Below are 22,606 nucleotides of genomic sequence, written 5' to 3' on the forward strand. Positions count from 1 at the left end.
AGTCCGCCTGCCGATGCAAGGGACACGGGTTCGTGCCCCGGTCCGGGAGGATCCCACATGCCGCGGAGGGGCTAGGCCCATGAGCCATGGCGGCTGAGCCTGCGCGTCCAGAGCCTGTGCTCCACAACGGGAGAGGCCACAACAGTGAGAGGCCCGCATAGCGCCAAAAAAAGGGCATACTCATATGACAGCTGTCACAATACAATCTAACAAAACTGTTTCAAATGAAGTTAAAGACAACTAAGTGCTACTAGAGCCATCTTATGGAAAAAACCAAATGAACTTTTTGGCCAACCCAATATATGCTGCCCTCAGCTGTGTGCTATGTGTTCTGTGCAGTGCCCTGCATACAGTAATTTAATAAATGTCTGCCAATAATGATGACCATGAAGAACTTCAAATGAACCAGTTACCAGGGAAAGTCTTCAACTCTGGAACAAGTTATATCCAAAGGTTCTTTTAAATGTCAATCTGAGATACAGCTAAAAGGATAAAAAAGAGATATCTACTGCATACTGTTTGCATTAAAGAAAAATTAGAAATGTAAATTATAAACAAATAAATGACAGAATTAGAAGACTCTTATTTTTACATAAAACCCTGAAAAGATGGGCAAGTTCAAAGATATGCACGTTATTTGCGGGGTGAGGGGGGCGGTTCTGTCACTAGAAAGCTAATAATTTATACAAATCTCAACTACTTCCAGTGTTTTAGGAAAAAATTATCCTTAAAAACTTAATTCTAGGCGCACCGCAGGCGGGCCAGTGAAGCCAGCGGCCCTGGCACGTGATCCGGGACCAGCTTCATCACTTGGTGGTTCCATCTGTCTGCCCGTCCATGGGTGCCATCATGGCGGACGCAACCAGTCAGGTGCTCCCGGGCTCTGGTCTCACCATCCTGTCCCAGCCACTCATGTGCATGAAGGTGCTCATCCAGGTGGGATATGAGCCTCTTCCTCCAACAACAGAATGAAATATTTTTTGGGCAGCAATTTCATCAGCTTCCTGGTCCTCTCATTATGCTCAGCACGTTGCGAGCATCAGTGGGAAGCGTGGGCTGTTCACAGGCTTAACTCCAAGACTGTGTTCAGGGGTCCTTGGAACTGTGGTCCATGGTAAAGTTTTACAGCATTACCAGGAATGTGACAAGGCTGAGGAGTCAGGATCTGGAAATGTACAGAAAGAAGTTTCATCTTCCTTTGACCGAGTTATCAAGGAGACAACTCGAGAGGTGATGGCTCATTCTGCTGCTACTCTCATCATACATCCCTTCCACGTGATCACTCTGAGATCTGTGGTACAATTCATTGGCAGAGAATCCAAGTACTGTGGACTTTGTGACTTCCTAGCAACTATCTATCGGGAAGAAGCCATCCTAGGATTTTTTGCAGGTCTTTTTCCTCTCCTCCTAGGTGACAGCATTTCTTTGTGGCTCTGTAACTCACTGGCCTACCTTGTCAATACTTATGCACTGGAAGGTGGGGTTTCCACCAATGAATGAAATGAAGAGTTATTCCCAAGCTGTCACAGGATTTTTTGCCAGTATGTTGACATATCCCTTTGTGCTTGTCTCTAATCTTACGGCTGTCGACAACCGTGGGCTTGCTGGTGGATGCCCTCCCTACTCCCCAGTATATTCTTCTTGGATAGATTGCTGGTGCATGCTACAAAAAGAGGGAAATATGAGTGGAGGAAATAGCTTGCTTTCCCGGAAGGTCCCCTATGAGAAGACTTATTGTTGTGACCTAAGAATGTTAATTTGAAGATGTGGGGCAGGGACAGTGACATATCTATAGTCCCAGGTGCACAAAATTATGAGAGAGAATGTTGATTTCTATACAGTGTGGTGTGCTTTTTAAATAATCATTTAATCTTGGGAAAATGGGGAAAAAAACCTTAATTCTATCATTTTACAAATATTCCTTAGTTCTTTCTACATAACTGAGCCCACTGTGTGTTCACCTAAGTTCAAAGACTCTAGATCTAGAAAGCACCAAATAAGCACCAACTCCATCAAACCATGTGCTACTCAACAATAAAATAAGGGCAAAACGCAATAGAATATTCAAATTATGGTTCCAATACTGCTGCAAACATCCAACCACTGGCTGGCAGGCAGCATTCTCATTCAATAACTCAGAATATTTGTGCATCAGCTTAAGTACTCCAAATTCAGAGTACGGAAGGCAACTAAAAGTGGTGGAAATTGCATATTTAAAAATGCAGGGAGTTCAAATGCCCCAAACCATGAAGGGTGATTCAATTAAAAGTGACACTGGGGCTTCCCTGGTGGCGCAGTGGTTGAGAGTCCGCCTGCCGATGCAGGGGACACGGGTTCGTGCCCCGGTCCGGGAAGATCCCACATGCGGCGGAGCGGCTGGACCCGTGAGCCATGGCCGCTGGGCCTGCACGTCCGGAGCCTGTGCTGCGCAATGGGAGAGGCCACAACAGTGAGAGGCCCGCATACCGGAAAAAAAAAAAAAAAAAAAAGTGACACTGTAAAATATTTTAACGGCTTGGAAAGTTTTTCAATACGTCAAAAGGCAGGAAAACAGCTTATAAACATATAAGGGGATTCGAATCCATTCTTTCAAAAAGCAAAGATGTCCAGAACACAGACTGGGAAAATTTTAAAGTTACTTACCTGGATGGTAAATTACAGTTAATTTCTTTCTGTTTTTTTGTTTTGTTTTGTTTGTTTTTTAGCTCTACCTGTGTTTTCTAGATTTTTCACGATGACCATATATTTTTTTCTTTAACACAGGATACACGCTAAGAGTCACCATAATAATCATCTGTAAAAAATCAATTTAGAATCTCAGTCTTTTTTAATGAAAGGCTGTAAGAAGTAGCAAACAGGTTCCTGAGATGATACGCACTCAAGTCATAACGTACAATGACTGTAAATCTAAGTTCCATGACCTGATAGTGGTTTGGTAGTGGAGAAAGATGGAAAAATAACCTCAGAAGAGTTTTCTCTTTACTTTCTGATTACTAAGAATCACGTACTGCAAATTTTTGCCTAAATGTTGACCGTTTGGTAACTTCTCCATAAACCTTTGGTGGCCCCATGCTGACCTGAGATATCCCTTCTCCAGGCCTCTGACCAGGCCATCTGTTCTACCAGTTAGCACAAACTTGAGAGCCAGTTCATCACTTACTGATTGTGACCTAGGTCAAGTTACTTTATCTGTCCACGCCTTGGTTCCTATGTCTGTAAAACAGGGATAACCATAGTATGTGTCTCAGAAGGTAGTTCAAAGGTTTCAGTGAGTACATGTAAAACACTATACATACTAACTGCACCATAAATATAACTATCACTGTTATTATCACTCCAAACACCACCAGAATCTGCCACTCTATTCCTGCTTGTCTAGTCTTCTTCCCCAACTACCTAAAATAACACAGCTTCTCTCTATAAACTCCCAGTAGATATCTAATTTCAAGGGAATTAATTTCCACTTATGGTCAACTAGGTAATTCAGACCAACCCTCCTGATGAGGACAGCTGGAAAAGCAACATAAAATATTTTTCAAAAGCACTTAGTTAGAGACTTCCCTAGTGGTCCAGTGGTTAAGACTCTGCGCTCCCAATGCAGGGGGCCTGGGTTCGATCCCTGGTCAGGGAACTAGATCCCACGTGCCGCAAATAAAGATCTCACGTGTCACAATGAAGATCCCACACTCGGCAACTAAGACTCAGCGGAGCCACATAAGTAAATATTTTTTAAAAAGCACTTCGTTAAAGGCAGTGGGGACCTAAAAAGACAGGGAAGATTTCCTAGGTCAGTAACCAGAGGAGGATGAAAGTCCAAGGAGATGAATATAGCTCACAGGGCTTTTTTCCTCTGGGGATGATGAAAGATCCTAAAGGGAGTAGCTGAGCAGTGCTTTTAACAGCCTGTAAGGACCAATGGGAAAGGGACTGGAGTCCAGGGGCAGGAGAGAGAGGAGAAAGGAAACATACTTGGAAATACACTAGTGGTTTGGAGTTGATACCCCAAGGCAGGCTGAACCTAGAAGGGTAATCCAGAATTGACAGGACTTCACAGAGACTGCAGCTCAACTTCCAATCCTCTCAATCCGTGAAATGAGAGATCCTGGATCTCTAGTTCATCAAACTCCAGGTAGAAGCAAATCAAACATTCTCTGGAGCATAACATTAGCCTAGGCCTTAAATTAATCTATAAGCATTTGTGTAAATAAAACGTATGGCTCACAATCAAAAATAACTTGACAAACAAGGAAACAAAATAACATGAATAAATAACCAGCAGAAACAGACAACAAGAAAAGATCCACAGGGACCCCAAACACAGGAATTACCAGACAGAGACTCCAAGTATACTTTTCATGTTCAAATACACAAAAGACAAAAATTGAGAATTTCATCTCTGATCTAGGAACAATTAAAAAAAACTATTTTAAATTATAAAACTGAAAACCACAACAACTAAAATTAAGAACTCAATGGATGGGACTTCATGGTAGACTAGATATAGCTGGAGAAATCATTAGTAAGCCAAAGGATGGGTCAAAAGAAAAGCTATCAAATGAGGCATGGAAAAACACACAGGACAGAGTAACAGTGTCTACGATGTTTGTTTTTGGAGTCCTAGAGAAAAGAGAAATAGGCAGAAGCAATATTTAAATACGTAGATAATGGCTGATAATTGTCTAAAACTGATGAAAGACATCAAACCACAGATTCAAGGAGCTCTACAAGCCGAAGACAGTCAGCCTTCCATATCCTCAGATTGTGTATCCATGGATTGAAACTACTCAAGGGCAAAAAAATTCAGAAAATTCATAATAGCAAAACTCGAATTTGCCACGGGCCAACTATTTACATAGCATTTACATTATATTTACAACTATTTACATAGCATTTACATTATATTTATAACTATTTACATAGCATTTACATTGCATTAGGTATTTTAAGTAATCTAGAGATGACTGCAAGTATACAGGAGGATATTGGACAGTTACATGCAAATACTAGAACCATTTCACGTAACAGACTTGAGCATCACAGATTTTGGTATTGGGGGTAGGGGTGCCCTGGAACCAATCCCCCAAGGATGGCAAGGGACTATACATATTTAAAAAATCCAAACCTAGGTACATAGTAAAATTGCTGAAAATCAGATTCAAAGAGAAAATCTAAGTAGTCAGAGATAAGGGACACATTATCTTCAAAGGAACAACACTCTGACAGTTAATTCCAATAAGCTATTGATAATACTGAACACCAAGATATTGACCAGGAATAGAATTAAGAATAAGATCTTTAAAATGATGAAAGAAATTCTATTCTCGATGAACCTATCTTGAAGAAAGACACTAAAACAGGTATTTAGTGAAAGAATATATGTCACCAGCCAACCTTAAGAAAATTCTAAAGTGTGTTTTGGAAGACAAAAAATTATCCCAAAACGAAGGTCAGAGATACAAAAGGCAGGAAGAATAACAAAGAGAATATGTAAATCTAAATCAGAGGCTTTCAAACTCACTGCATCTTTGAATCACCGGAGGAGTTTTGTTTTGTTTTTTTACATCTTTATTGGAGTATAATTGCTTTACAATGGTGTGTTAGTTTCTGCTTTATAACAAAGTGAATCAGTTATACATATACATATGTTCCCATATCTCCTCCCTCTTGCGTCTCCCCTCCCTCCCACCCTCCCTATCCCACCCATCCAGGTAGTCACAAAGCACTGAGCTGATCTCCCTGTGCTATGCGGCTGCTTCCCACTAGCTAGCTATTTTACACTTGGTAGTGTATATATGTCCATGCCACTCTCTCACTTTGTCACATATCCTCCCCATATCCCCCTCCCCATATCCTCAAGTCCATTCTCTAGTAGGTCTGTGTCTTTATTCCCGTCTTACCCCTAGGTTCTTCATGACATTTTTTTTTCTTATATTCCATATATATGTGTTAGCCTACAGTATTTGTCTTTCTCCTGACTTACTTCACTCTGTATGACAGACTTTAGGTCCATCCACCTCACTACAAATAACTCAATTTCGTTTCTTTTTATGGCTGAGTAATATTCCATTGTATATATGTGCCACATCTTCTCTATCCATTCATCTGATGATGGACACTTAGGTTGTTTCCATCTCCTGGCTATTGTAAATAGAGCTGCAATGAACATTTTGGTACATGACTCTTTTTGAATTATGGTTTTCTCAGGGTATATGACCAGCAGTGGGATTGCTGGGTCATACTGTAGTTCTATTTTTAGTTTTTTAAGAAACCTCCATACTATTCTTCATAGTGGCTGTACAAAAATATGGAACGCTTCACGAATTTGCGTGTCATCCTTGCGCAGGGGCCATGCTAATCTTCTCTGTATCGTTCCAATTTTAGTATATGTGCTGCCGAAGCGAGCACCGGAGGAGTTTTTAAGAAACACTAATGCTTGACACCCTCCCTCAAGAGACCCTGATGAAATCTGTCTGAATTGGAGTGCAGACAATCTGTGTTCTGTAAATGTTCCCCCAGATGATACCAGTGTGCCTCCAAAGTTCATAATCAACTGATCTAAATTCATTTGACTGTATAAAACATGGCTTGTATGAGGTTCTTCTGGGGTTTGAATGAAATTAACATACATGACAACAATGGCAAAAATGTTGAGAGAGGTTAAATAGAGTTAAAGTGTTACTAATAACCTTCTACTGAGGCAGGATGAGGGCAAAAATACCAATTAATGTAAGACACTGATTAAGTGAAAGATATTGAAATGTCCTAAAGTAAACCACTAAGGGAAAACAAAGATTATACAAATATGTTCCAAAGTAATAGGAGAGAGAAGTAAAATAATAACCACCTCCAAAGGAGTTAAATAAGGGAATAAACATAGCAACCTAAATGTCCATTGATAAGTGAATGAATAAAAATAATATGGTGTACACACACACACACACACACACACACACACACACACACACACACGAATATTATTTAGCTATGAAAAAGGATATCCTACCATTTGCAACAACAACATAACCCCCTTGAGGGGATTATGCTAAGTGAAATAAGTCAGACGGAGCAAGATAAATACTGTATAATCTCACTTATATGTGGACTCTAAAAACACTGAACTTGTAGATATAGAGAAAAGATCACTCATTGTCAGAGGTGGGAAGTGGGGGTTGAGGAGTGGAGGGCGGGCAAAATATGTGAAGATGGTCAAAAGGTACAAACTTCTAGTTATAATATAAATAAGTCCCGGGGATGTAACGTACAGCATGGTGACTATAATTAACAACACTGTATTGTATATTTTAAAGTTGCTAAGAGAGTTAATCTTAAAAGTTCTCGGGCTTCCCTGGTGGCGCAGTGGTTGAGAGTCTACCTGCCGATGCAGGGGACGCGGCTTTGTGCCCTGGTCCGGGAAGATCCCACATGCTGTGGAGCGGCTGGGCCCGTGAGCCATGGCCACTGAGCCTGCGCATCCAGAGCCTGTGCTCCACAACGGGAGAGGCCACACAGTGAGAGGCCCGCGTACCGCAAAAAAAAAAAAAAAAAAAAGTTCTCATCACACACACATGAAAATATGTAACTATCTGTGGTGATGGATGTTAACTAGTCTTACTGTGGTGATCATTTCACAACACATACAAATATCAAATCATTATGTTGTGCACCTGAAACTAATATAATGTTGTGTGTCAATTACACTTCAATTTGAAAAAAAAGAAACATAAGAACCAGCAGAGCAAACAAAAAACACTAAATAAGAAGGTAGATGAAAACCCAAATACTTTAGCAATCATATTAAATGTAAATGGACTAAATATTCCAGTAAAAGACAAACACTGTCTCCTAAGTAAACAAAAGAAAAATCAACCATAAACACATCTAAAACACAAAGATGGAAATAGTAGACAAAGTACTGATAAAGGCAAAAACCTTACTGGAGATAACGAGGGAAACTATAACTGTGAGAAGTCCAATTCTTGAGAAATAGATAGCAATTTTAAATCTGTATGCACCTAATGACAGCCTCAAAATAAGCAAAGCAAAACTTGTCAGAATAACAAGGAGAAAAACAACTTTCCCAAAATCACAGTGGGAGATTTTTGTGTGTGTGTGTGTGTGTGTGTGTGTGTGTGTGTGTGTGTGAGACAGTGGGAGATTTTTAACATACCTTTCTCAATAAAAGAAGAAAAGAAGATTTAAAAAATCATAAGAATAAAGATCTGAACAACATGAAAACAGCATGATCAGAATACATATAAAACACTGGAAGTAACAACTACAGAATAAACATTTTCTCTATGCACACAACAAAAATTCTATCATAAACTAGGTCATAAAGCAAGTCTCAATAAATTTCAAAAACCTGAAATCATACAGACTAATTCTCTGACCACAATGCAGTTAACTTAGAAATAAAGAGCAAAAAGACAACCAGATAATCTCCACATCTTTGGAAATTAAGAAGTGTACTTCTAAATTACCTGGGTAAAAAAATTAAATCACAACAGAAAAATCTATTTTTTTTACTTGAATTATAATGCAAATATTATATATCAAAACTTGCATGTCGTTTAATGGTACAAATTTGTAAACAGCAGATAAACTCTGGAGATCTAACATTCAGCACAGTGATTACAGTCAACATACTGTTTTATAAACTTCAAAGTTGCTAAAAGACTAGATCTTAATAGCTCTCACCACCAAAAAGAAATTATAATTATGTTTGATAGAGGTATTAGCAGCAATGGTACAATGGTAAACATACTGCAATATAAAAATGTATCAAATCAGAACACTGTACACCATAAACTTACACAATGTTATGTTCAATTATATCTCGTTTTTTTAAAATAAAAGAAATAAAACTGTCACAATTCACAGAATATACTCAGAAATTTTCAAAATTACAGATAAATTATTAGAATTAGTACACAAGCTTAGCAAGACTGAATACATGATCAATTTGAAAATATCAACTTCATTTCAACAACCACAACAAAATGACAACTTTAAGATGCCACTTACAATAGCATTTAAAAACATCAAATATCTATATAGATAAATCTAACATAAGATGTACAAGATCTCTATGAAAAAAGCTATAAACACTGAGAGCAATTAGAGAGGACCTAAATAAAGGTATATGCCATGTTTCTGGGTTGGAAGACTCAGTATTGGAAAAATGTCTATTTTTCCCAATTCAACTACAGACTCAATGCAATCGAATCTAAATTCCAACAAGCGTTTTTGGCTAAATGTGGCAAATGTAAATGGAAAGAAAAGGGTTAAAGAATAGTCAAGACATTACTGAAGACAACCAAGGCAGAAGGGCTTGCTCTAGTAGTTATAAAACCTTGTTATAGGGACTTCCCTGATGGCACAGTGGTTAAGAATCTGCCTGCCAATTCCAGGACATGGGTTCAAGCCCTGGTCCGGGAAGATCCCACATGCCACGGAGCAACTAACCCCGTGCGCCACAACTACTGAGCCTGCACTCTAGAGCCTGAGAGCCACAACTACTGAGCCCGCGTGCCATAACTATTGAAGCCCGCACTCCTAGAGCCTGTGCTCCACGACAAGAGAAGCCACCGCAATGAGAAGCCTGCGCACCGCAACAAAGAGTAGCCCCCGCTCGCCACAACTAGAGAAAGCCCGCACACAACAACGAAGACCCAACGCAGCCAAAAAACGTAAATAAATAAATAAAATTATTTAAAAAACAAAAAAACCTTATTATAAAGTACAGTCATTAAGAGTGGACTTGGTACAGGGATAGAGAAGAGATCAATGGATTAGGAGAGCCCAGAAACACACTCACCCATACAGAGATATTAATTAACAATAAAGGTGGCATGGGAGAACGGAAGGGAAAGGAGACCTTTACAGTAAATGGCGCAAGTTGGATAGCCATACGCAAAAAAAAAATAATAAAAAGACCAATACTTCATATCTACACAACAATCAGTTCCAGGTAAACTGTAGCTCCAAATGAGACAGGCAAAACAAAAGACCCCTGGTAGGCAACAGGAGAATAACTATGTCCTCAGGGTGAATTAGACATTAAACTTAAGAACTTCCTCTAAAGACATCATTAAGAATAGCGTAAAAAGGCAAGCAGCAGAGAGGACAGTATTATCTCAATAGCCTCAAACCAGAAACATTCCAAATGTCCATCAACAGTAGAACAAATTGTGGTTTCTTCATACATTGGAATACTATACAGCTGTGAAAACAAGCGAACCACAGCTATGCTCATCAATCCAAATGACCCTCAAAAACATGTTCAGTGAAAGAAGCCAGATAATATATACTGAAAGATTCCATTTCTATAGAGCGAGAAAACAGGAAAAACTAAACTACAGTGTTTAGGGATGAACGCTTGGGTGGTAAAACTATAAAAAAGAAAAGCAAGACATAATCACCATAGAAGTCGGGATAATAGTTGGGGGAGAGGGAGGGGGATGGGGAAGTGGGGGACGGGAATGTTCTATTTCTTGACCTTGGCAGTGGTCACACGAGTATGTTTTACGAAAATACACTGAGCTATAACTTTTTTTCCTTTGTGTATTTAAATTTTTAAAAGCTCAAAAAATTCCAGGCTTGAGATGTGGGTGGAGAGGGCTGCAATGTTGCCTTGAGTGCTTGGCACCTTCATGAGCACAGGGCTACCCTTACTTTCAGTTCAAATATCTTAGCATTGTTACCTTCTAAAATCACCCTAATATGCTCGAACAACTAGCACTCTGCATTGATAAATATTTATTACAACTCTAAGAGCCTGGGTAAATTTCTTTGGAATCCAGAGAGATGAAAGGGGTCTCTCTCAACACGAAAACACAAGTGGGAATGCTGAATTCCCAACTCAAGGTAAGAGTTATTTCTGGAAAGGAAGGTTAATGGGATGGGGGAAAGTTCAAAGGAGACCTAACAATGTTTTATTTCTCTACTGATGATGTTTTAGTTCTTTAAAAAAAAAAAAACCAGGCTAAAGCAAATACAGAAAGTGCTAAAATTTAACAAAACTGGGTGGTGGATATGAGTATCTTTTATATATTTACTATACTATGTTGGTCATATTCATAATTAAAGGGTCCTAATACTCTTCACACTCTTACTGGCTCATTTCTCCAGGTAAAAATTCTGCTTCAGCCTAGGTAAGCCATCTATTTAGCCTTCCAGTGCCAATATATAAAAATCTGACAATGCTTACATTCTTCACCAACACTAAATCCCATGTTTTCTTCTTCTCTAGGCTAATTACCTCCCTTACAAGTTTTCACATACTTCTCCATTCCTGCCTTTCTGTTCTGGATGGCAATATCCCTCAAAAGGACGTGCCGAGATCCTGATAAATCACCTGAGAGGTTCCTGTGAGGTCTCAACTTCACCGGCAAACCTTTAACTCACAGATCATTTAGGTAAGAATAAATTCATTCTTTTTCTTTCCAGCCAGCTTAGCTATATAACCTCCCAAACAGATAATGACCTGGTAGCAGACATTGGGTTGCTATCTACCCAACATCCACAGCCCACTTTTCCAACAGAACCCAGTGTGCAGTCTAAGCCTATCACAGCACCACCATCCCCTCCCCACCCATGACTGGTGTGGCTGGAAGCACCTGATATAATTATGTACAGTAAGACTTGAGGGGTCTTGTGCTGATGTGCTCTGAGAAAGCCCCACAATCCCCTGGACGTTATCAAATCAAAGCACGTGCTCTGAAACTGCAACAGCCATTCTGCAGCCACAGGAGGCGTGAGGCTGAGGAAGGCAGAGTAGAAAGGTTGTGCTGAGCTGTTCAATTAACCCACACCACAGGTGCCCCACTCCAAATGCTGATTGACTTTTTTCTGGACCACAATCTTATTCCAGTCATATTGGTTACTGTGTCAGCCTCTGCCTAATAGTTTGTCTACCAACTAGGCCAGTGATCATAAATCTGGTGCCAGTAACCTTTTCTCTTCCAAATAATCCCATACACTGATTTTGGTAAGATTCCCCACAAGTGGTCACCGTTTCTTTCCTTAAAATTTGTTATCAGAATACAAAGATAGGGACTTCCCTCGGGGCGCAGTGGTTAAGAATCCGCCTACCAATGCAGGGGACACGGATTCCAGCCCTGGTGCGGGAAGATCCCACATGCCGCGGAGCAACTAAGCCCCGTGCGCCACAACTTTTGAGCCTGCGCTCTAGAGCCCGCGAGCCACAACTACTGGGCCCACGTGCCGCAACTACTGAAGCCCGCGCGCCTGGAGCCCGTGCTCCGCAACAAGAGAAGCCACCGCAATAAGATGCCCGCGCACCTTAAAGAAGAGTAGCCCCCGCTCGCCACAACTAGAGGAAGCCCGCGCGCAGCAACAAAGACCCAACGCAGCCAAAAAAAAAGAGAGAGAACTTGCATGTTATATTAAAAAGCATTAGACGTTTTTTAAAACCTATGGAAAATGTAAAAAGGCAAAGTCCCCTGTAATTACATCCTTCAAAGATAACCACTGTTAGCAGTTTGGCATATATTGATTCATGATAATATTACAACATCTATGAAATTAGTTTCTTTTAAAGAAAATATTCACATCAGGTTTTTTGATAGTGGAGAAAACAGGTAGACCGGAGTAAAAAGAAATCTGCAACCAAAACACCCTGACATAGAAGAAAACGCGCACGACACTCAGAATACGACAGACCAATTTTCACCCTGGCCCTGCTGCACTGCATTGAACCCTCCGCCTCACCCGACTCCCATTTTAGGTATGGATACGAATACCTACTTCACCAGACTTTTGGGGGCTTACATAAGATAATGTCCCCAAATGAGTTCTGTTGGCTTTTTGTTTACTGGAATTTGTTTTTCTCTACCTGCACATAAAAATCCCCTGGGGAGCCTGTGACAATGAGAATCCCAGATATCCTCAATGAGAATCTCTGGGGATAGGGCCTGGAAATCACATCACGCAAGTGCACTGCAGCGGAAAATGCCCTACGCACAGTTGCTTTTATTACTGCACTGTTTAGCATCTAACACAGAACCTGGTAGCAGTGTTCAACAAACACGAGTGGGATGAATAACAAATGAAAAGTTGTATTTTAAAAATAGATTACAGTTATGTTTCAAAAAGTTTCATTGAAAAAAGCCTTTTGATGCTTATGTAAGAAAATTTCTCTCAGCAAATAAAGGAGTTATTAGTTGTACTTGATACAAAGGACTGGAACTTGTTTCTATTTGAATGCGCCTACATGGTTCACTTTCCATCCTAGGACATAAATCAAGGTACACTATACGAAATTTAATTAAGAGTCAAGGTAATCTAGTTTATCTCACTAAAAAAACAACTCATGAAAATCGGATTATGGGCGATTTTGAATTCTCAAATGGCCTCCCTCCACAGACTTTACAGTTACTGTACAAAAATGTATCCCTACTTTTTCATCACACAGAAAACTATTTTCTTTCAGTAGTTCATTTTAGAACAATTCAAAATACTAATTGTTAGGTACCAGCTTCAATATGCAATTTATGTGTCACTTTGATAAAATGTATGTACCTGAGAGCTCTAGGAGGATACACACCACACCAAAACGTTTACAGTGAAGATTTCCCTGGACAACACAATCTCAGATTATTTTTCATTTCTTATTGTTCAAATGCATTTAAAATTTTTACAATGAATATGCACTCCCTATATAATTTTTCTTATTTAAAAAAAAAGTGCAAAAGCCCAAGAATTCAGTAGGAGAAATATAATTAAGGAATCCTGAAAGGTTTTTAAGTTTTGATTTTCCAGAGTTGAAACAATATCAGATAAGTTAAAAATATGATTTTTATATTTGGAAAAAAATTAACCCTTCACATATTATTGCCAAGAATTCTAAAGCTCTTTAACAAACAAACAAACAAAAACATGCTTTCAAATGCCATGAAGGACATTATTGGTTCAACTGGCAAAATGGAATACAGACAGCAGACTTGATCAAAGTATTGTATCAAAGTTAAATTTCTTTAAGCTGGTAACTGTACTAAGCTTATGTAGGACAACTTCCTTGGTTCTTAGGCAATACTCACTGAGGTTTTCAGGGGTAGAGAGACATGATATACGCAACCTGCTCTCAAAACGGTTCAGCAAAAAATACGTAATAACAAAATGAATGAAAAAGCAAATGCTGAATAGGAGAAATGTTAAACTGATGAATCTGGGTAAAGGGTATAAGAGCTGTTCGTACAATTTTTATAATTTTTTGTAAGCTTGAAGTTATTTCTAAATAAAAATTCTAATTGAAAAATAGTAACAGAAAAATATTCAAAATTGTTCTTAAGATCATACTGGACCAACTTTAAGCAAGATTTTATTGTGGGGAAAAAATAGCAACGTATTTAAAAATTGTGCTCATAAAAACACTCACGCAGCACCAACCTTAAGCAAGAAATTAAATTAGTATTGTCCAGTAGATATGAGTTACATATGTTGTATTTTCTAGAAGACACATTAAAATTAGAAGAAACAGGTGAAACTAATTTTAATATATTTTACTTAGCCAATGTGTAAAATATTATCATTTCAATACGATCAATATGAAAATTATAAATGAGTTATTTTACGAGTTTTTTCATACTAAGTCTTCAAAATTTGGTGTGCATTTTACACCTACAGTACACCTCAATTCAGATGCTAAATTTTCACAAGAAATACTGGATCTGCACTTAGATTTCATAAAATGTATCAAATAGTTCAAAAAGCAGACTCATACCAAGTTGTTTCAAACACAGATAAATGTTTTCCAGTCACCGAATAGAGTATTTGTTCTTAAATATAAATTAGCTAAAATTAAATACAATGGAAAGTTCATTCCTCAATCACAATAGCCACACTGCAAGTGGCTACACTGTGGGACAGCCCAGCTTTAAAGGATGAAACAAAAGCCCGCGAGAGGAGGGCTTGATTTGCCAAAACTCAGCTCATCACATTTATCAAACGATTTTAACATGGTTATGAGGTTAACAGGCTGATGTTCCTATCAGAGGCATTGGTATCTGTCCAGGTCATAATGTGACATCCCCTCCACCACCAATCAGAAATATCAACACAAAGCTTCTTGATCTTCTGCCTCAGACGTCATACGTTGAGTTTCCTGAAAACTGACTATCAAAGGGCCCATTTTAAAATGTGGTGGAATGAACTGGCTCTCAGAAGCCTCAATGTCCACTGTACAGAGTGCAGAATTTCAGCACAAATACCATCTGAGAATCCCACATGGGAGCAGGCCCACAACTGAACTTGTCTCAGATTTAATAGAGGAAGTGACCCTGAGTACAGAGACTTTTTTTCTTTTAAACAGGTGTAAGAGATTAATTCAGTCAACACCAAGCAACACTCAAGACCGGCCAATCAATAATTCTGTGCCAAGCAATTTGATCGGGGATTTGGCTAGAATCCTTTTGGCTCATCTCAATAAGGACCATCCCAAAGCGAATCCTGATTTAGGCCATTCTCATCTACATCAAGGCTTGGCAGTCCTTTGCCTGAAAGCAAATAAACTAAATCAAATTATATACATATGAAGGAAATGCTGCCTCTTGCACAAAAGGAAAAACCATTTGAAAGGTAATTTAGCAAGTATGGGCAAAAACACAGTTCCAAAGAAGAGAAGTTTCATAACACAGCATTCAAAAACCATTTTAGGGAAATGTCTAATGCCTACTTTCTGTCTAGCCAGACTTTCCGATTGAACAATGATGTGGGTAATAACCAAATTTAATCCACAACAGCTAATTCTGATATTGTTCATTTCTCTTTCTCTGCAGGCATCAAGTATTAATATTCCATTTAAACCTGAAAGGAAGATGTACTTTAAAATTGATGGACCCTTTTTTGTGAATTCACTAGTGCCTGAAGTTACTCATACCTCTGGGAAGTGAGGTAAAAGTGTGAACAATGGTTTCTGACATCCTGACCTAAGAGTTAAATGCTACGTTCCATACAAAATCTTCTTCCTTCCCCTCCCATCCCAATGATCTAGCTTGCTTCCCTGCGACACCATATTGGGGACCACAGATATAAATCCAACTAACCACTGTGTGGCAACGAAAATAATCCTAATCTAAAAGCATGCGTATATAAACATTAACTATTTCTACTTAAAACTTCTCCCCCCCCCGGCCCCCCAAGAATCAAAGCTTTAAGCAGGATGAATACAAACAATTTAAGCCGTTCCATCGGAGGTTCGTTCTTGATTAGATTTATTCTAATCGTGGAAATATTTACACGTCCTGCAGAAGAACACGTTCTAACTGTGGGTTTTTATTAGAAACTTCTCAGTCAATGCCTAGGTAATCAAATCCAGTCTCACTTCTCTCTGAAATTAGCCAACCACGCAGAAATCCATTGTAATTTTTAAAATAGCGAAGAGGGGAAATAAACTACACACCCCAAACATTCCAGTCCGACAGTTCAAGCACTATTTCGAGAAGGCAAGTAAAATTAAAGTCCCACGTCTCCCTCAGGAACAGAAAGGTTTCTGGGAAGCGGCCACGTCCAGGCCACCCTGCAGGACCCACGGACCTCAGCAACCCCGCCTGTCCCCGCGGCCCGACCCCAGCGAACCACCCAGGAGCCCAGGCGCTGGAACATCCTCCTGGCACAGAGATGGCACGGGGTTATCAGGTGCAGAAAAACTACTTACACCAAAAAAGTACGATTAGACAAGAGTTTTTACAACGTATTCACGGGTACCGCGTCCCTGCTCGCTGAAACCCACCACAAAAGGGAGCAACACCAGCAGCAGAGAGGGGTTTCCCCTTGTTTATTGGACTCAGGCAAACGGCTATATTTAACAATTCCTCCCGAAGGCCCGATGCCAGCGCGCAGGATCTGGAGCGGGAGGCACACAGGCAGGAGAGGGCACACCCGCTGCGGGGTGCGGAGCTTCTCCGGTGCAGCCCAAGAGGCGCTCGCCCCGCACCGCGGCACTCCCCCGGCGCCGAGCCGGGACGCCCGCATCCCCGCGGCTCGGCCCACCTCGCCAACAAAGGCCGCATCCGCCGCTCCCCGGTGGGAAGCTCCGGCCCCCCGCGGGGAGCGCGCTGCCCGCCCCAGACCGGGGCCAGGGTCTGCACAGCCGCCCCCGGAGCGAGCCCAGCCGCACCGGGTCTCGGGCTGCGGGCCGCCCCGGGGCGCACGGCAGAGGCTCGCGTGGTCCCGGGGGAGGGCGGGGTGGGCGTCTGGGCGGCGCGGGGTCCCCAGAGAATGTGGCGCCGCCGCGGGCGGGATGGGGGCTGGGGCGGCCGAGGCTGCCCGCCGCCCCCCGCAACCCCGATGCCTTTCATTTGGCCTCTGCGGCGTCGGAGACAGCCCGACCTCCAGCGTTAAGCGCTGCGCCAAGCAGGGGCGGGCGGGGGAGGCGCGCCAGACCCGCTGCAGCGCCGGACCACCCCCACCGCCCCCACGCGACGCGCTCCCCGCCCGGCCCGAACCCCACGGCCCGCCCGCCAGCAGGCCGCGCTCCCTCGCGGGCGCAGGAAAAAGGGCTCGGGCGCTCGCCCGGTGCCCACCTCAATGTAGCCGGCCAGAGCCGCGGCGGGCGCCGTGAGCCCGAGCAGCAGCAGGACCAGGAGTTTGCCCGTGGCCGCGGCGGCCGCGGTCCCGGTGGCCGCCATCCCTCGCCGGGTCGCTCTAGCGCTCGGCGATCAAGCTCACACACTCGGACTCGGGAGCTCTCCCCACCGCGACCCAGAAGCATCGGAAGCCAGTCCGCCGCCGCCCCGGGGGATTTACACCGACCGGAACTGACTTCACAAAACCACGCCCTCCATATCCAGCGCCCAATGCTGGCCCGCAGAACCGCCGCAAGACACCGCCCCTTGTTCAGCCCAGATCCAACCAGGGGACGGAAGGGCCCGCACCTCCCGCCGCCGCAGCCGTGCTCCCCCGCCAGGCCCCTCCCCCAGCCGCTGACGCCCCGCCCCCGCCGGGACCCCGAGGCCCAGAGACGCGGGGGTGTGCGCGGGGGTGTGCGCAGGGTGGGTGGGGGCCCGCAGCTCGGCCCGGGCGGGGGCGCGCTTCGGCCTCTGGAACCGTGCACGGTTGTCTGTCCGCAATGCGACCGTCTCTTCGCCTGCAGCGGTCTGATACGGACACGCCCCACTTCCCGCCCCTGCGGGGTATTTTCCAGATTCCTCTGGGTACCGCCCTCTTTGGGGTTCTGAAAATGATTTTATTAAAAACAGGATAAAAAAAAAAAACAGGATGAATTGTTCCGAGTCCAGGCAGGTTTGCAGAAGGCCCTCCCCCCGGGCAGAGGAAGGGCTGCCATGAGGCAGCCCTTCCTCTGCTTCGACCCCGCGCAGGGCGCGCCCCTTCCCAGCGCGCTGCCAGCCCGGAGCCGGCTTCGCCCTTTCCTCGCCGCTCCGCCCGGCCGTGTTTCCACGCTTTTGACCTCTGTTTCTTAGGCCTCATCCGTCCTGTTCCTTACCAGTGGCCACTAGAGCCCGGGATAGCTTCCTCCCACTGGAGACCAGTAGTGCAAGGAAAACGTTGACTTCAAAGCCCAGGTCCCCTTCCTCGTGTATTTTAGGAAAAGATCATTTTTCTTTTTTTCTCCAGTTTAAGATCACTAGCAAGAGACCCGCTTCTCTCTGCCTTCTTGCTCTGCTGCGTTTCCACTTTCAGTCGGGAAACATTCTGCTGCCCGGGGTTCACAGCTGGCACGGCCTCGCCGTGGCTGGGGCGCCTCCGGCTTTGTTTCCTTTCAATAGCCTTGAGATTTATGGACCACCCTCTCCATAGTCCTTGCTAGTTTCCAGATGAATAAAGAGCAGGGTCTCTACCCCAGGAAACAGACAGTAAAAAGGGAGACACAGCGTCCACGGAGTTCACACAGAGTGCGGCAACGAGGAGAACGCTGGATTTTCCAGCCCCACTGCGTGACGTGCCCATTCCTGTGGTTGAACACGCTCTACCCCATTCCCCAGAGGCAGCCCACACCTTTCCACTGCAGAGCTCTCCCCATGCCTGCTCTGTCCTCGCTCCAATATTTACCTGCTGAAAACCTTTTCATCTTCCTCTGCTCGCTTGGAGGTAAAATCATCTGCTTCTGAATACCCGGAGCGCTATTCCCCACTCTGGCACTTGCTGCCCTAGTTATTTCCAAAGTTCTCCTGCCACTGACAAGGCATGGGTATGTAATACTGCAGGGCCCCTCACCCCGGACACCCCAACACATGTTTGTGCAGCGTCACTGAAACCAATTCTGCTGGGTTCTGGTCCTAGTTCAGCGGTTGCTGTGGACTGAAGTGTATCCTCTCCAACATTCACATCTGTTGAAGCCCTGCCCCCCAATATGATGGTATTTGGAGATGGGGCCTTTGGGAGGTAATTAGGATTAGATGAGGTCATGAGGGTGGGGGCCCTCAAGAGGGGATTAGTGCCCTTATAAGAAGAGACCAGGGAGCTTGTTTCCACCATCCACCCACCCCCATCCACATGAGGACGCAGAGAGAAGGCCAGGAAGAGAGCCCTCATCGTTGGGAAACGAAACTGGCCAGCACCGTGCTCCTGGACTTCTCAGCCTCCAGAATTGTCAGAAAGAAAGTCCTGTCGTTTAAACCACCCAGTCTGTGGTATTTCGTCATGGCAGCTGGAGCTGACTGGCGTAGCTGTATAACTATGGGCAAGCCCTTCATCATGTGGACTATCTTTCCTCCCCTGACAAATGTAAATATTAAAAACCTGTCTTACTTTACCAATTTGTGTGATTCAATGAAAAATGAATGTACAATAGAGAAAAGCATGAAGTGCAATTTTCTGTGAAAATATGCACGAAACAGTACCAAGTGACTGTGAAAGTCCTAATTCTGTTGTGGAGCCTTGGATGTGTCCTACAGACCCTCTGGGACCTGTTTCCTTGCCCACAAAATCAGGGACTCAACTCAGGGACGTCTAAATTTCTATGAATCTAAATGCTAAGAGAAAAGCAAGTGAAATTCCCTAGGTTCAGAGCAGTGCCCCAGTATTCATGCTTTTGGGACTGTGTATGCAAGGCTGAACTCTGATATCACGGAATAGGGCAAGGAAATGTAGAAAAATGACCTGGGGGTTTTCTATCTAAAATTATTTATGTCCTGGGGACTTCCCTGGTGGCTCAGTGGTTAAGACTCCACGCTTTCAATGCAGGGAGCATGGGTTTGATCCTGGTCAGGAAACTAAGATCCCACATGAAATAAATAATTAAATTAAATTAAATTAAAACCTTAATATGTTTTAATTAATTAATTAAAATAGGTCCTGAAAGACATTTATTTGCATTTTCAGGTCACTGAAGGATCATTAATAAAAGTTTGTTGCCCTATTCATCAATGTTCTTGACTTTAAAATGTTACTTTCTTTTTATTAAGTGACACTCACAGGAGCATACTTAGTCTTGCAGTTCTCGGACAATGATTTTTCATCCTAAACATGTTCACGTCAGTGACCAAGTCATCTGAAGAGTACTATGTTTTCACTTCATTACCCTTTGTTCACAAAAGGAAAAGGCCTAAAATAACCTCCTGTTTCTCCTCTCTTCTTAAGAATCAGACTTTCTCGTAAAAGAGTTATCTTTTACGTACACTTAAGATGTGTGCATTTCATTGTTGGGGAAAAAAAGTAGTTTATGTCCCTAAATGTATCCTTATATGAGCAGCACCCACTCATCCATTTGACACTTATTCAGGTGAGTTAAATCCAGGTACAGCAGCTGCTCCCAAATCAGGATGCTTTTCAAAATCAACTAAGAAGTTTTATGAAAAGGCAAATTCCTAAGCTCCTACCTTGGAAATTTTGAATCACTAAGACTAAGGTGACATAAGGAATTCAATATACATTTTTTTTAAAGCTGTCCAGGGAATTCTAATCCGCTAATACTTCTGAGAGCTTGATTCTTGAATCAAAATTTTTAAAATTGGAGTAGCTTTTAAAGTTACCAGTGTTTCCAGACATAGACAACAGACTTATGGTTGCCAAGGGGGAGGGAGGGTGGGGGAAGGATGGATTAAGAATTTGGGATTAGCAGATGCAAACTATTATATGTAGAATGGATAAACAACAAGGTCCTACTGTACAGCACAGGGAACTATATTCAGTAGCCTATGACAAACCATAAAAAAGAATGTATACATATGTATAACTGAATCACTTTGCTGTACAGCAGAAACTAACACAACATTGTAAATCAACTATACGTCAATTAAAAAATAAAAAAATTACCAGTGTTTTAGTTTTCTAAATAAAACATTGACACAACTCTGTGTTGTCACCACTGTTTCATTAAAGAAAGAACATTTAACAGCAACAAAAAGTAAGAATGGTCATCATTTTACAATTTAAAAGACAGATACAATGTAAATTTTTGACAACTCACTACATTGCCTTTTTCTCATCACAAGTCAGAATGGTGAATACTTTATAACGGAATGGTCCTATTCTAATGCAGGTGTTGGAACAATGTAGTATGGGACATGAGTATGAACTGGTTATAAGCTTGGCCTTGGCTTATAACTGGTAGCCTTTAAATATACCATACCCAGAATGTATCCTCTCACCGCCAAACCCACCACATCATCCATGACTGACTCAGCACTTAAGACTTGGTTCCAGTATCACCTGCTCATGGAAGTTTTCTGCTCTCCCTCTTCTCCAAGGCTGAGCTGATACACCTCCTTTCTGTTCCCCCAGAACATTCTGTACATACCTCTGACACACTGTTTGTAAACTAAACATTAGTGATTTATTTTCTTTCTTTTTTTTTGCGGTACGCGGGCCTCTCACTGCTGTGGCCTCTCCTGTTGTGCGGAGCACAGGCTCCGGACGCACAGGCTCAGCGGCCATGGCTCACGGGCCCAGCCGCTCCGCGGGACGTGGACCGGGGGCATGAACCCGTGTCCCCTGCATCGGCAGGCGGACTCTCAACCGCTGCGCCGCCAGGGAAGCCCAGTGATTTATTTTCTTTATTGTCTCCTTAATTACATCATGAGTCCCTTGAGGGGAGGAGTCGTGTTTGGTTCACTTCTGTACCTTTACAGAGTGGTTGCACTTAACAGACATTCAAAAAAATATTTACTGAAGGAACACATAACTAAATGAGCTTTACACTCTGGCAGAGAGGGTAAAACTTGTGCATGCATAAGTATACTACTAAGTGGAAAGTCATAAATGGCCCAAGAGAGCTATCTGTGCTTTTTCAGGAATAAATTGGGGGAAGAAGTTGGTTACATCTGGCTGAGGACAGCAGGCAAGGATCATAGAGGAGATTATATCTGAGAGTTCCTGTGAATATACAAAGGATGTCCAGGAGAGGACAAAAAGCATGGAAGGAGCAATGCAAGCAAAGGCATGGCGTTGGAAAAACACAAGGCATGTAAGAGAACATGTATTTCATTTTTTGGAGGACAGGGTTTGTAATAAATAGCAAAGGTAAGATGGTTGGTCAGTTTACCTAAAAGATACTGGGGAGCCATAGAAATCTTTGGAAAAAAGATATAATTAGAGTTGGCTTTAGGCAAATTGAGTGTGACAGCCATACGAGGTATGAACCAGAGTCTAGAGGCAAGGAGGCCAAGTAGGAGCCTATTGTGATATG

The 22,606-nt window shown here is 42.6% G+C and overlaps 1 protein-coding gene, 1 non-coding gene and 1 pseudogene across 15 annotated transcripts in view; 1 reads left to right on the forward strand and 2 right to left on the reverse strand.

Annotated features, from left to right (window-relative positions):
• The window catches only part of APLP2 (amyloid beta precursor like protein 2), a 72,609-nt gene extending 54,816 nt beyond the window's left edge, over positions 1-17,793 (reverse strand). For 7 of the 14 annotated variants that reach the window (XM_032639426.1, XM_032639416.1, XM_032639424.1 and 4 more), the window contains exon 1: positions 17,544-17,779. In XM_032639426.1, the coding sequence (XP_032495317.1) occupies positions 17,544-17,648 (105 nt within the window). In that variant the 5' untranslated portion in view covers positions 17,649-17,779. Of the gene's footprint in view, positions 1-17,543 lie in introns of all 14 variants that reach the window. The other 7 variants (XM_032639418.1, XM_032639415.1, XM_032639414.1 and 4 more) reach the window with 2 other exon arrangements.
• LOC116757564 lies at positions 257-1,907 on the forward strand (annotated as a pseudogene).
• On the reverse strand, positions 6,299-6,405 carry LOC116758899. The gene has a single exon (XR_004351283.1). It is a non-coding gene; the product is annotated as a U6 spliceosomal RNA (small nuclear RNA).
• Positions 17,794-22,606: the final 4,813 nt, after the last annotated feature.

The sequence above is a fragment of the Phocoena sinus genome, chromosome 8 (genome assembly GCF_008692025.1).
Source record: "Phocoena sinus isolate mPhoSin1 chromosome 8, mPhoSin1.pri, whole genome shotgun sequence".
Classification (NCBI taxonomy): Eukaryota; Metazoa; Chordata; class Mammalia; order Artiodactyla; family Phocoenidae; genus Phocoena; species Phocoena sinus.